Consider the following 13,847-nt stretch of genomic DNA (forward strand, 5'->3'; position numbering starts at 1 on the left):
GAGGGTGCTGCCCAGCCCTGCTGTCACAGGCACCCCTCAGATGAGCCCTGGGTCACGCCTCATGCAGAGCCTTCCTCATCCTCTCCATATCAGTGGCAATGGCCATACTGCCTGCTCTTGGCCCAAAAAATCCTGCTGCCACCCCCAACATGTGCATGGTCACAAGCCTAGCAGTGCTGCAGCCCAGGCTGGGGTGAAACTGCCCTGCTGTGGTACCCGGGAGCTGGGTCCAAGCATCTCCATCCCTGCTGAGGACAGTGCCATGCATCCCACACCAGCTGTTAATAGGATGCCTGTGCCGCTCCAGTCCCTGGGAGATGGGATGCTCCCAAAACCTTGACTGCTGTGAAGGATCAGAGAGGGCTTAGCGTGACCACAGGGAAGCCTGGAGCTCTCTTGGTTGGGGGCCAGGGTGTCCCGCACTCGCCACTTGCATGCTCACCACCCTGCGGAGGGTGACCCCGCTGGGGTCCCTTGGAGCCTTGCACCCACAGGGGCTTCCAACTGGAGACATTTCTGGAGGGCATGAATCAGCTTTTCACAGCTTGTTAAAAATCTTGATCCTACCTCTTGTTTTCATGCCTTTCAAATCAGGAAATGAGTTTTACAACTTTTCCAGTGGGGCACAGCTGGTGGCCAGGGTCGTAAAGCTGAACTTTATAAATATCTCTTGTTGGGATCAGGGGAAGAGCATTAAAGAGGCAGAGAGAGAGAGAGAGAGAGAGAGAGAAAGAGAAGGGAAAGGAGCAAAGGCAATAGAGAAGCAAGGCAACCTCGGTGAAGAAGCCCAGCTCAACCTCGGCCATGGCCATGCGAGTGCAGAAGATGGGGAGCGCTTGGGGCAGGCTTTGCCTGCTGCTCTCCCTCCTCCTCCAGCTGCCGGGATCCCAGGCCAAATGCTACTTCCAGGCTAAAGGTAAGCGGGGAGGTGAGCCGGGAAGATGCTGATGGGATGAGGAGGCCTCAGCTTGCCCCCCCGGGGCGGTGGGGCTGTGCCCTGCCTACCTGGGAAGGGAGACTGTGTTGGACTCAGGGAGCGCGACCGTGGGCCAGTGATGAGTGGAAGGAGCAGCCTATAAACCACAGAACAGCTCCCCAGGGCTCTGGCTGAGAAACAGCTAGCTGGGCCACGAAGAGCTGCTGGCAGAAGCCCGGCTGGGGCCGAGCGTGCAGGACCAGCAGCAAAGGGAGGAGGGCTGCCCGTCTTTCCTCTGCCGCCTCCTTCCAGGGCTGCAGAGATGCTCAGACCCCAAGGGGTGCTGGATAGGGGGGTTGGAACTAGATGATCTTTGAGGTCCCTTCCAACCCTAACCATTCTATGATTCTATACGTGCTCTCCAGGGAAGCAGGAGCCACTTGTCTCTTCCCTGGGCCCCTGGGGGCAGTAGGGAGAGCAGCAGGGCATGGTCAGGAGAGGATGGATGGGAGCATCACCTGGGCACTCCATACCTGTAGAGTGGTGGAGAGGACACCCAAGTATCTGCTGTACCATGGTGTGGGTGGGAGGCCACGACATCCCCCCTTGTCCCCTCTCTGAAGGCAGAGGGGTGCCGAGGGGGCTTCCACACATGGTGGCACAAGGCCCACATGTGCCCACGGCCACCGTTTCCTTTGCAGCTCCCTGCGAGTACGAGGGGAAGCAGTTCTCCCTGGGGGAGTCCTGGCTGAGCACCAACTGCCTGCTCTGCACCTGCCTGCACCCCATCGGCGTGGGCTGCTGCGAGACGTGAGTGAGGGGCAGAGGGGTGACGGGAGGGGGTGACGCTTGCCCTGCCACGGCCAGGAGGTCTGGTGGCAAGGGGCAGAGGTGGGCAGGAGCCCAGCAGGGCACGGAGGGTGGTGGGGTGAGCTGGGAAGCCAAAAGCGAGATGCCAGGAGCTGGTGGCCCAATCTGTCCTGGAAGACACGCTGGCAGAGGAGGAAGCCACCCAGCCCTGCCAGCAACCCCCTGGCATGGATCAGGGGGAGCTGACAGCATCGTGCCCTCTCCCACAGCACCCAGCACCCCATCGACTTCCCCGACTGGTGCGAGGCCCACTACGACTCGCAGACCTGCCAGATCTCGGTGGTGCAGAAGGCCAACCCCAGCCTGCCCTGCGTGAAGAGCATGGAGCACGAGTGGGGCTCGGCCGGCACCCCCGAGCCGCTCAGCAACAAGGTGCTGGGCGCGGGGCTGAGCAGATAGAGGCTTGGTGGCACCCCGTGTCCCACCCCACACCCCCCTGCCCCCTGCATCATCCTCCCTCCTCCAGAGCACACCTCCCGCATGCTCCAGGCCTGCCCCGTCCCGTAGAGACGTCACTGCTGCCACCTTTGAGGGAAACCACTATCCGCACACTATGGTACCGAGTTAACGTTCACACCCTAACGCCGCCACGGCACGGCTTTGCTTCCTCCAGCAGCTTCCTGAACCCAGCCACGGACCCCTCCCCATGAGATGCCCTAAGCGCCACGGGCAGGCAGATCCCACCGGATCTCTTCCCAGGTGGGCAAGAAACATCCAGATGCAGGGTACGGGATCAAATTGTCCCACATCTCTGCGGTCTTGTACTCCCACATCCAGCCTTGAGCCAAGCAGCTCCCTCCTCCCACCAAGACCCCCGTCCCCCTGCACGGCAGCCACTGGGAGCTGGCTGGGAAGCACCCTGGCCAGCCCCTTCTCTGCCCCGGAGCATGAGGGGCAACAACCCATCTCTGGAACCACTAATGCCCCTGCTCCTGCAGCTCCCAGGGCCGGAGGGGATCCCCGGCACTGCAGACTGGCCCTGGGCAACACTGCAATGGAGCCAGCCCGGGGCAGGGGGCAGAGCTGGGGGGGACCACCGGAAGATGTCCCCAGTGGAGGTCCCCATCCCAGCTGCAGGGGAGCAGGGAGGGGAGCTGGGTGCCCTGCCCGGGGTTCAGGAAGCAGAAGCAATTTGCGTGTGCCAGGGTGGAGCCGGCCGCCCTGGCAGCCCTGCCCCAGCCGGTGCCATGCCTGTGTTGTGCAGAGCCTTGTGTAGATGTTTCTGTTCTTGCAATAAAAGATATTAAACAAAGAGGAGGTCTCCAGCCTGTCACTGTCATGCCGGGTGGGCTGCGTCCACCATGGGGAAGGGTGGAAGGGTATGGGAATAAGGCTCTTGGGAAAGCCAAGTTCTGCACAATCAGATGTTTTATTAGATTTCCATGCAAAGAGGAAAATTCTTTGAAAGGTTTGCTAGAAAACTGGGAGCTGGCTGTTGAGCAGGGAGACCTCCACCCCAGTTCCTGAACATACAGCACATGTTCAGTCCAGCTCCCCAAGGATCCCGAGACCAGCAGGATGCCTTTGCGGCCAGGAGCGCAGGCAGAGAACAGCCCAGGTGCTCAGTCCTTCTCCACCATCATGCTGCCACAGCACATGGTTGCGTCCAGGACACCAGCATGTCCCAGGAGCACAGGGCTGGCCTGCCAGAACCTGCCTCCTTTGGGTGAGGATAGTGGGGACACCGGGCTGTGCACATAGGACACCCCTCACAAGAGGCAGGATGCCTGCTGGGGCAGGAGAACAGGCTTCCACCTGGCCCAGGTGGCCAGCAAGCCTCACCTGGATGCCAGACCTCCTCTGCTCGTGGGGAGGAGGTCTGCCAGACCTCGTCTCTCTGTAGGGGCACGGCCTTCACCCAAGGCTGGTATGGGGCTTTGCTGAAGAGTTCCCCTCTCCCTTCCCTGGGCTAGGCCTTTTCTTGGAAGCCCCTCATGGGGTAAAGGCAGGTGAGGCCCTTCCTGGGAGGCAGATTTACTTTCACTGAGTGCTGGGACTCACGCTTTCACCCAGGCAGGAAGGGTCTGGCTCCAGGCTGATGGCTGAAGCAGAAGACACCGCAGGAAGGGGAGTGCTCCTCCACCCACAGACAGGACAGACCTGCCCAGTGCCCACCTGGGCACCATGGATGAACTCAAGGGGACAGTGGGTCTGTGCCCCGCAGCACGGTGGTGACAGTCCTGCCCATCATTCCCACTGGTAGCACCGCAGGTCCCTACCAGCTCTCCCCACTTCAGATGGTGATGGAGTTGGTGCTGGAGAACTGAGACACGTAGGAAGCCAAGATAGGGTTGGTGGGAAGGACTTTGATGGGCAAGTCCCAGCTGAAAGTGTCCACTTCGATCTGCTCCACCCCAGTCCAGGTGACGGCCTCTGACTGGCTCCCACGAACCAAGCAAGTCCCCGCCGACTCCCCGGAGGTCACAAACTCAAAGTGCAGCCTCCACTTCAGGGACACTGTGGGCAAGAGAGAGGTCAGAAGCAAACACCACAAGGTATGGGGACAGCAGCTGTCTCAGCTCTGGCTGTCCTGCCAAGGGGACAAGGAAATAAGCCCACTCATGCAGGCCAGCTCCCTTCCACCTGACACAGCCCTGCAGGGTAGTGAAGGCAGGGCTGGGGACATGGCAGGAGGACTGTGGAGGCCAGCAAGAGCTGGTCCCTTCCCTGGTGGCCACTAACCGATGTTGGTGGTGAATCCTGGGGTAGAGCTGAGCGGGATGGGCAGGCTGAAGCTGCTCTGTGCTGTGTGCAGGCAGGCTTCCTGATGGCGGGCATGCGTGCTGAAGGCGCCCGGCTGCCCTCGCCGGCGCTGGAACTCCTCCTGGATGCTCTCCTCTGTCTGCAGGCTCACTGAGAACTGCAGGGCAATCGGCAGGGTGCTCGCTCTCACACACTCACACACACCTGACACAACGCCCCAGGGCTTCCCTTTCCCAAGTGAGCTCAGAACTGGAGCCCTTCCCTACCTCACACCCCAAGGAGAGCTCAGCTGCGTCCCTCTAGAAACCCTCACTAGAAACCCCACAGCAGCCCAGTGCCACCCCAATCCCTTCTCCCTCTCCCCTACCCCAAACCCCTGCCTCTCCCCACAGTGAACCCCAAGCCAGCACTGACCTGCAGACATGGGATGTCTCCTTCTGAAAAGTTAAAGGTCCCAATGACATCCTCTCCTATCTTATACACGGTCTTAAAGATGCAGAATGTCCCCACCTTCCCACGAGTGTTGCTGATGTTATACAGGTCTGTGGAGAAACAAGAGGGGGGCGAAGGGGTTGCCACGGGATGAGGCTTTCCTCCACACACGCTTCATACATTAACCCACTCTCTGGGTTAATCACAGAGCCCTGCAGACACGCCTGCTGCTTGGGTGTCAAAGACAGGCCCTGAAGGCAGCATTCCCTTTGGGAAACGCCTCCAGTGAGCAAGAGCAAACCACATGCTAGCTGTGATATGCTGGGGAGAGGGGGGCTCTCTGGCTGAATGAGGAAAAGCCTGAGATGAGCAGGGAGGAGTCCGTGGGAATCTCTGACCCTAGCAGGCTCTGATGGAGCTGCTCCACAGCCTCAGTCATAGCTTGGGTTTGCCAGTGAGAGATTTTTGTGGTGAGCCCCGAGTTGTGCTTCACACCCGGGTTAGGACAGCAGGTTCAAGCAGGGAATATGACCTACGCAGGCTGCGTCGGGAGGTGGCCACCATGAGCAGTTCTGTTGCCAGGTCCGCCAGGTGTGAGTCTTTCTTCAAGCCTTCCTCTTCCTCCAGGAAGGGGTTTGAGGGCGCAACAGCCTCATCCTGTGAGGACTGGTAATCCTTGAGCCCTGGGGAAAAGGCGAGAGTGTCAGCCAGGCAGGGTGCAGCTGGGCCTGTGTCTGCAGGGAGGGCAGTGTGTGGCCTTACCGTGCAGCACCAGGACACGGAAGGGCACACGCAGGAGCTTGATGGGGGAGTTGACACGCTGGCAGCCAATGGTCAGCTTGTACACGTACTTTACCGACTGTCCCCGGAAAGAGGGAGGGCCATCTATGGGCAGCGTTTCACAGTACGAATCTGCAAGGAGCACCGAAAAGGTCGCTTTCCAAGGCCAAAAGGAAGCTCCTGGAGCTGTCTCTCACAGGCTCCCTGCACCCAGGGTTAGGACCCGCAGCAGGGCTGAGCTAGGGACAGTGCCTGGTGCTTTCTGCCATCTCCGCTGTCTCACAGAGGGCCAACCACATCCCCAGCTGCCCTGCACCAGCGCAACTGCTCCTCACATCACATGCGCCATCACCCCAGGCATCGCTTCCAGCACATACAACCACACACACAAACTCTGCCTCAGAGGAATGTGAGAGATGTAAAATTCAGGAACACAAACACATGAGGGCTAAACTTACTCATCACGAGTTCAACCTGGATTTGCCTCCGCGCACTTCCTTCGGACACCGCTTTCAGGGTGCAGTCACATGCTGTGGTTTCCTTGGGGCTCAGCCCCATGTGGCAGACCAAGACCTCATGCCTCTTTTGATGCTTGCTTTACACAAACCCCAAACTCAGCAACAAAAATTAGTTTCTTCCTGTGTTTTTCTCTGAAGCACTCTGCCTAAATGGCCAAGAAACAACTAAGAGACCTTCCCAACAACCTGTGGCGTATCCCCCTTGACAGACTGATGACTTAGACCACAAAGCCTCTGACTCCAAGACCTCTGAGATGCCAGGGCCTGGCCTCACATCACATTCAGCCCTCTCGAAGCCCCTTGGCCACCACACAAACCCCAACGCTTCTCAACGCAGCGTGAACACTTCTACAGCTTTCCCAAACCGCACGCTGTATAATAAGAAAGGCGCAAACAGTGAACTGTGGAAAGTCTCCACCTCTCTGGCTTGCCCACCGTGACGCAGATACACCCTGCCAGAGGAAGGGCAGCATCCTGCTGTGAAACCACAGATCCTTCCCCATGTCTGGCACATCCTAAACATTGAGGCTTAAGATTAAAAGCTAGGGTTACATTTTAAATATAACTTCTAGATTTAAAATAACAGAACTGGAAGGAAGAAAAAAGCCTGTGCTAGTAGCATCCGCTAGCTTGTCACACCTTAAGACACACGGCTGGGGTGCAGATAAAGCTGACAACTGTCCTGACAGGGAGGAAAATCAGGTATTTCTGAGGAAGGAAGCAAACTGCTGTAACCTCTGTACTAGGCTTAACAAGACTGCTCACAAAGACCTTCATGCCCAGTGAGGACAATCTGAGCGCAGACCACCACCACCCAAGGAAGACAGGCTGTTTGCTACCTGGGACAGGAATGCCGAGACTCGGGAAGTCCCAGCTTCCATGCACATCCCAGAAGGAAGCACATTCCTGGTGCTACAGATGTCTTCCTTACCCACCCGCTGTACCCTCTGGCTGGGCTCCCAGCCTGTGTCCAGGCTTCTTCCATTTCCGCCCCTCTCTGTGATCTACCAAATATTTAAAGGTATTACAAAACCAGAGAGGAGGCAGAGACAGCCACAGAAATGACTTGAGGGCTTGAAAAAATGTTTTTTGGTGACAAATTTAAAGAGCTCAGTCTGGGCAACATGTCAAAGGGATGGGAGGTGAGTCAACTCCAATATATAGGCACCATAACAAGGGCAGATATTGGGGAATAAGATATTGGTCAGCAACTGAAAACAAGGCATTTTATCAAGAGACAGCCTCATACAACCTCAGCTCTATGTGCCAGCTCTGGCTACGCTTTAATAACATAGTACTTTGCTGAAGCAGAATTAAGATTTCTCGGTTGGTTTTTTTTTTTTTTTTGCCTTTCCAAACTGTGCAGCTAAACTCAAAACTTCTGAAAAACAGGAAATGAAGAATTAAGATACACACCCACACAGCTCTAGCTCTGCCTCCATGGAGCTGGCAGGAGCCCCCAGGAATGATCTGCGAGCGTGCCAGCAGTAGTCTCGCATAAGAGGAGCGGCACCGCAGGCTGACGGGATCGGTGCGAGCAGCCTGGCAGAGCTGGGGCTGTGACACGGGGGTTTCTGTGCTAAAAAGCCCAGTGCCACACGCAGCGGCATCGCGCGTGACACACACAATGGACACGTGCGTCACACAACCAAGGGGAAAGGCTGTGGCATATGGCCAAGGAACCTTTAAAGTGTAGAAGACTTTGTGTCCTTCCTATGGAGCTGCATCCATGTGCAAGGCAGATGCAGGCTGCCTGTGCCAGTGTCACCCAGTGGCAGAGTGGACAGACACACACATCACTGGGAAGGACAGACTCCCTAGCTTAGCTGGCAGCTGAACAGCTCCTGCCTGCAAAGCCAGCAGACAAGGAAGTCCTCTCAATCCATCCCAGTCACCTAGAGGTTGGACTGTTAGTCACTGCTCTCCCAGATCTGCTCTCCCAGAACCTGCCCGAGACACTCCAGGAAAAAAGGGGCTTCCCCCTGCTCTGGGGAAACAGATGCTCCAGCTCCACACCTGCCAGCAGCCAGGAGTGAAGGAGAATCCAGGTGAGCCTCAGGTGAGCAGCTGAGATTTCTGCCTGCTCTTCATCCCTGGCACGGCCCCTTTCAGAAAGCATAGGGGACCCTGGCTGTGATGCAGCAGGGCCAGCTCCTTTCCCCCTCATGCTGCTACAGAATAGTAAGTAAATAACTAAACGTGCTCCGGCGATAGGCTTTGCAGTTTAGGGGACACAACCCCAGACAGCACTGCCCCACCCCACTAACCACCTACCCAAGCCAGGTTGGTTTCACCCTGTCCACTCTTCCTTCCACTCAGGCCCCTCCAAGCTTAGAAAGGCAGGAGATGCCAACTTCAAAACCAGCATGGCACAGCCCACAGCTCCTTGGTCTTACAGCTCTGCTCTCACCTCCCCAGAGCTCAGTGCTCCAGCACAGACCCCTCCGCCACTGGCACTGCCTCTCCTTTGGCTCTGTGACTTGAGAGATCTCTGCCAATTATTTCCAGCAGATCCCTAGGACAACCCGAGGAAGGTGTCCACACGCAGCCTGCGACACCTAATGTTACACTGCCACTGGACCACAAAGGAGACTTGACACAAACCGACAGACTGGGTCACACAGCCACCAGCCAAGAGACAACAGCACATACTTGTATTTTCACAACTGCCTACTCAGTAGAAGGTAGAAGTTGTTGCCTGGAATAATGAAAACAAGTTGCTGCAAATTCCTTGTGAAAAGAATGGTAATTTCTCAAAACAGCAAAAGGGAAAGTAGCGCTGAAGGAGAGCTCAAAGGGGACCAACTGGAAGGACAACATTTGAGGGCTTTGGAGACACAGACAGCTTTGAGCAGACGAGCAGTGCTCGCTTTTAGAGCAGGAAAACAAGAACAGGCAGAAGACTCTATGATTTCCAGGACAACCACAACCAGAAAGGGAAGCATGGATTCAGAGGATGTCAGCCTAAATCCCAAGAATACTCCAGTGTGGCTGAGGAAATACAGGTAAGGAAATGCAGGTGTGTGTAACTGTTACCTTCAGCTGCAGCCAGGTACTTCAAAATGTTTTGCCTTGCAGCTAGACAACAGACACGCAGCAAAGGACATGGGCCAGAAGCAGGACTGAGGGACACAGTACAGTACACAGCCCTATACGGTGGAGAACTGAGTCAGGACAATGCAGCAGTTCCTCAGCACTCATGCTCCCACCGAAGCACCTCGCCTTCCACGAGCACCAGGGTCTCCCACTTGCAGCACTCAGGTCCACAAACTCAGCTTGGAGAGCGGGGCTCCCCAGAGGCGAGCTCTCTGAGCAAGGGAGGAGAAGACAGGACTCACAGGACTTTGATTCCCCGGGATCCAGTCGCAAGTCACAGAAGAGAATCTTTGGTGGAGTGGACAGGATACACTGACCCCGCTCTCCTGGAAGACAAGAAGAACCATGTTGAATGCTGCCCAGCCTCAGGGGGCACTCAACATGGGGAGGCCAGCCAGGCCTCATCCTCACAGGGACAAGTCGGGAGGAGAAGGGATTGAGAAGGAAGTATCTCATGCCCCAGTCAGATCACAAGACGTTCCCAGAACAGCTGAAAAGATAACCCTCAAGTCTTACTTCAAGCTACCACCAACATGATCTCAGTATCAACAAGGTCCTGCAGCTGCCATCACCAGGGCATCACACAGCAAAAGCAAGACGGCTTTCCTGCTCATTGCTACGTGTGTTCCTCTCACATTATGGTGTGCTTGACCCCTGCCGGTTGTGCTCTCACTGTCCCTACCTGGGGTCACACTCACCTCTGTTGGGGACGAAGACAGTCTCGTTCTCCGCCTGCACGTCGTGCTTGCTGCCGTCGGAAGGAGGGAGCGCCACCCGGTTCTCGCTGGTGTGAAACTGGCAGTGGATCTGGGCGCTGGCCCACGCCAGCATCTCGCTGAGAGCAAAGAAGAGCAACACTCGTGTCAGTGCTCTAAACCCAGATTACAGCAAGCATGAAGGGACTGGCACTCTGAGGCACCTCCAGCAATAACACAACCATCAGGGAAGCGGCCAGGCTCAAAAGCAGCAACTATCTGCAGCCTGGGTTCAGCCATCCATGCCCACAGCACCTGGCTGCCCCAAGCTCAACACTCCTCGGGGCAGGCAGGGGACACACATGCTTCCTCCCCACAGCACTGTCCCTCTCAAGAACTTCAACTTCTGGTTGTCTCAAACCAGAGGAGGATGCTTCTGGGTCCTTCATACAGACCTGGCTTCTCCTCATAATGCAACACATTCACTAAGGGCTATAGGGGAGGCAAAAGTTTGCTGCCCAACCTATACAGCCACGAGAACTGGTTGCATCCAGCATGAAAAATAGTCTTATGGTTTGGACTCTACTACGGCCTCAGCCATTTCACAGGGCATTTCCCATGGCATTACTGACAACCTTACAGTTTCCAAAACACTCATCTATTTTTTATTTCAATAACAGTCTTGCTAATTTAGCCAGTGTATGGTTCCTCTGCTGTTTTCTAACGTCATGATCTGATTAGTAAGCACTGACACCAGAATTTTAGATGGCACAGGGACGGCAAAGGGATTTTTGGTGGCACATGAGTATCTCTCGACGTGACACATCAGAGCAGTTAAACTTCTAGACGAACCAGAGAGAAAGGCGTGCTGCATTCGTTTCAGCTGACTAATAATGGGATATTTGATCTCTGTATGTGCTGGCTGACTTTACCCAAACACGCATCGCTTACTCTACCCAGTTACCTCTATCCTCACAAATGCAATTCTGTATCTTCAAAAGGCCTTCCCATAAGGGCTGCCCTAAGTTTTTCTGTCATAAGCTATGAGCTTTATGGAAACAGAGGAAGGCTCTTGATAAAAGACAATGTTTACTAATTTTATGTATGTTTAGCCTGATTACAGTACCTTCAAAGACTGTATTTTTAACCTTTTTTTCCCCCCTCATTTGTTTTCAGTATCGCCTAACAATATGCCACTGGATTGTCCTCTTTTTTTAACTTGATGCCCAAACAAAATTTGCACATGCCTTCCTACCAGCAGACCTGGCTTGTCCAGCTGGAAAGGATGTGGGAAGATCCTGCTCTGGTGCTGACCGTCAGTTCCCTCCTCTCTCACCTCCCCCCACAACTCCCGTAGCCCACGAGGGCTGCGCTCCATGCAGCCTTTGGGCAGAAGAGCTTTGTTTCCTGTACGCCTTGTACACCACAAGAAAATTTGCTTTCTGCCAATTCCTTACTGCCTGCCAGTTCTGTCCCTGTGCCTGAACTGCATGCCTCTCAGTCCTCCCACCTGCGCCACAGCTTTTACTAGCCCTGAAAGCTTCCAGTCCCCAACAGGTCTGTCTGCCTGTTGCAGTGACTGTGCTTTGACCTGGCGCCTGCCTTTATGCAACCCACAGCTTCAATTTCCAAACCACCAATCTATTTGGTGTTGTCACTCATATGACTTAGCTGGGTCTCATCAGTTTGGTCACCTGCTTTTTTAGTTTAAAAGCTTTTCTTCTTCTAAGAGGCAGTTTCCTACAGACCATGACACACCTGAAGTCCCCAAATGAAGCTCCTGTAACCGCGCTGCGAACCTCCAAAACTGCTCCACCTGCTACCTTTGCAGTCCCACATATTTCCGAACTGGGAAAACCAGCACTGTCAGTACACAAGACAAAACTCCAGAAAACTAGATGCTTATGCCACAGCTGAATTTGAAAGCTGAATTCAGCAGGCCAGAGGAACCAGGAAGCCTTCCAGGATGGAAAGCTAAGGAAGGCAATAAACAAAGAAGCCCTACAGAGGTAATAAAAGAGCCTGATTTGCTGCTGCCAAGACTGCAAGCACTGAAAGCGGGTCCACCGTAACAATCATATGTGAAACGTGTACTGGTGATGAAAAGATGCTGAACATGACAGGGCTGGAAACTGGCTCTTCCCAAAAAGGGCTCAAGATGAGAAAGCACTCTCCACCCCCTGGAGACTCAGACTAGGCCACACACTCAGCGGACGTGGAGGCTTTGGGTGACTCCTCATGCTGTGGAGTCACCCCCTGTGAGCCAACATAGGGAGCTCCCATCTTCTCACGTTTCCTCAACACCTATTCTGGGCACAGTAACGATAAGGGGCAATTCAGCGCTCAAAGGCTGGCTCACAGAAAATGCTGCCTCTTTCTGACTCTAGACAGCGCTTGTCCCTTTGCCTGCCAGTTCTGGAGGCAGGGATCACACTGATACGTCAGTGCACTGCTGGACAGAGAGAGTTCCTTCCACAAACGTAGGAAATAATGACGTTGCCTGGATGTTGCCCACACCTGTCACCCTGGTGTGACTAGATATCCTGTTTTAACAGCCAGTTTGGCTTCATTTTCGGCCAGTAACCCTGTCACTAGGGGCTCACCTGAGGGGCAGTTAAGAGCATCTCTAACTGCATACCTTTTTTCTCACCTCTTTCTTGGGGGCAGAAAACCAGAATAATCACCTCCTTTTCAGCCCTCACAGAGCCCCTGAACAAAGCACCCTTAAGGGAGTACCTCAGGTCGGGAAGTCATCAGGGGCTGAGCTGGCACCATTGCCCAACCATGATTACATTGGGCTGCTCTGGAGGGAAGGAGGGCTGTTTCCTCTGGAGGGACCCAGACACTTTGAGGGTTCACGCACAGAATGCCCCACCAGCACAGGCTGTCGTACCTGCTGGCGGAGGTAGATGAGGCCGATAAGGGATTGGTGAAGGTGATCACGCACTCCAGCACCTCCCCTGCCAGGAAGACGGGCCCACGGCCCAGCTTGGCCAACACCTCGATCATGGCTTGGACAGCCCTGCTGCACACCTGCCAACAGAAAAAAAACAAACCAAAACAACAGAGAGTGGGCAGAGAGAGAGGGGAATGGCAACAGCCAGGGTGGGCTCATGTACAGGGGATGGTCAGGGAGAGCCCCAGCTCTAGAGACAGTACATGGACACGTATAGGGGTCAGGGACAGCCCGGCCTTACACACTGAGACATAGACACACAGACTCGAAAGGAAAACACACACTGCCCTGCCCACACACACACACACACATAAACCTCCCCCTCCCCTCCTCAGCCCCTCACAGACCCAGGGGTGTCAGGACATACTGCAGGGGCTGAGGGACGGCCACAAACGGGGGTGGGGGGGGGGAGCTCTGGGGAGGCCCCGACCGCAGACACACAGCCGTAAACACACACCGGAGGAGAGAGGGGGCACGGGACCGCACACCCCTCCCCGCATCCCCCCCTCTAGGCCACCTCGGCCCCACTCACCGCCCCACACAAGCCTCACTCGCCGCCCCGCGATGCTACAGGCCCGGCTTCCCCTCAGCCGCATTCCCGGCCTGCTCAGCGCCGCTCGGGGCCCGCTCGGGCGCCACTCGGAAACTCTCGGGCAGCGCTCGGAAACTCTCGGGCGCCAGTCGGAAACGCTTCGTACCCAGCTCGAGAACGCTCGTACGCAACTCGGAAACTCTCGGGCGCAGCTCGGTAGAGGTCGGACTCGGCTCGGAAGCGCTCGGGAACGCTCGGGCGCCGCTCGGCCGGGAGCCCTCGGGCTGGCCGGTGGCGCCGGCGGCGGGGCGGGTCCCGGTTTCCGGACGCCCGCTCGGCGGAGGCGCCG

General features: G+C 55.9%; 2 protein-coding genes across 2 annotated transcripts; one reads left to right on the forward strand and one right to left on the reverse strand.

Moving 5' to 3' along the window:
- Positions 1-804: 804 nt before the first annotated feature.
- MSMP (microseminoprotein, prostate associated) lies at positions 805-2,185 on the forward strand. Its single transcript, XM_014952461.1, has 3 exons — positions 805-916; positions 1,618-1,726; positions 1,996-2,185. Exons 1-3 carry the CDS (start codon positions 805-807, stop codon positions 2,183-2,185), a joined length of 411 nt encoding a protein of 136 aa, XP_014807947.1.
- A 951-nt stretch (positions 2,186-3,136) lies between these two features.
- RGP1 (RGP1 homolog, RAB6A GEF complex partner 1) lies at positions 3,137-13,790 on the reverse strand. Its single transcript, XM_014952536.1, has 9 exons — positions 13,499-13,790; positions 12,904-13,043; positions 10,014-10,150; positions 9,558-9,641; positions 5,684-5,833; positions 5,458-5,604; positions 4,904-5,031; positions 4,469-4,646; positions 3,137-4,243 (listed from the first exon to the last, which is right to left on the reverse strand). The coding sequence occupies exons 2-9, from the start codon at positions 13,017-13,019 to the stop codon at positions 4,020-4,022; spliced, it is 1,164 nt and encodes a 387-aa protein (XP_014808022.1). The 5' UTR covers positions 13,020-13,043; positions 13,499-13,790; the 3' UTR covers positions 3,137-4,019.
- Between the last annotated feature and the right edge of the window lie 57 nt (positions 13,791-13,847).

The sequence above is a fragment of the Calidris pugnax genome, unplaced genomic scaffold, assembly GCF_001431845.1.
Source record: "Calidris pugnax isolate Ruff unplaced genomic scaffold, ASM143184v1 scaffold220, whole genome shotgun sequence".
NCBI lineage: Eukaryota > Metazoa > Chordata > Aves > Charadriiformes > Scolopacidae > Calidris > Calidris pugnax.

Bases quoted from the DNA above. Each gene is read 5' to 3' on its own strand.
- MSMP (XM_014952461.1), top strand. From the start codon at position 805: ATGGCCATGCGAGTGCAGAAGATGGGGAGCGCTTGGGGCAGGCTTTGC. The intron at 917-1,617 runs GTAAGCGGGGAG...TTTCCTTTGCAG, and splicing joins ATGCTACTTCCAGGCTAAAG to CTCCCTGCGAGTACGAGGGG. The intron at 1,727-1,995 runs GTGAGTGAGGGG...CCTCTCCCACAG, and splicing joins GGCGTGGGCTGCTGCGAGAC to CACCCAGCACCCCATCGACT.
- RGP1 (XM_014952536.1), bottom strand. From the start codon at position 13,019: ATGATCGAGGTGTTGGCCAAGCTGGGCCGTGGGCCCGTCTTCCTGGCA. The intron at 10,151-12,903 runs GTACGACAGCCT...CTTTGCTCTCAG, and splicing joins TCATCTACCTCCGCCAGCAG to CGAGATGCTGGCGTGGGCCA. The intron at 5,834-9,557 runs GTGAGTCCTGTC...TGCTCCTTGCAG, and splicing joins TCCCGGGGAATCAAAGTCCT to ATTCGTACTGTGAAACGCTG.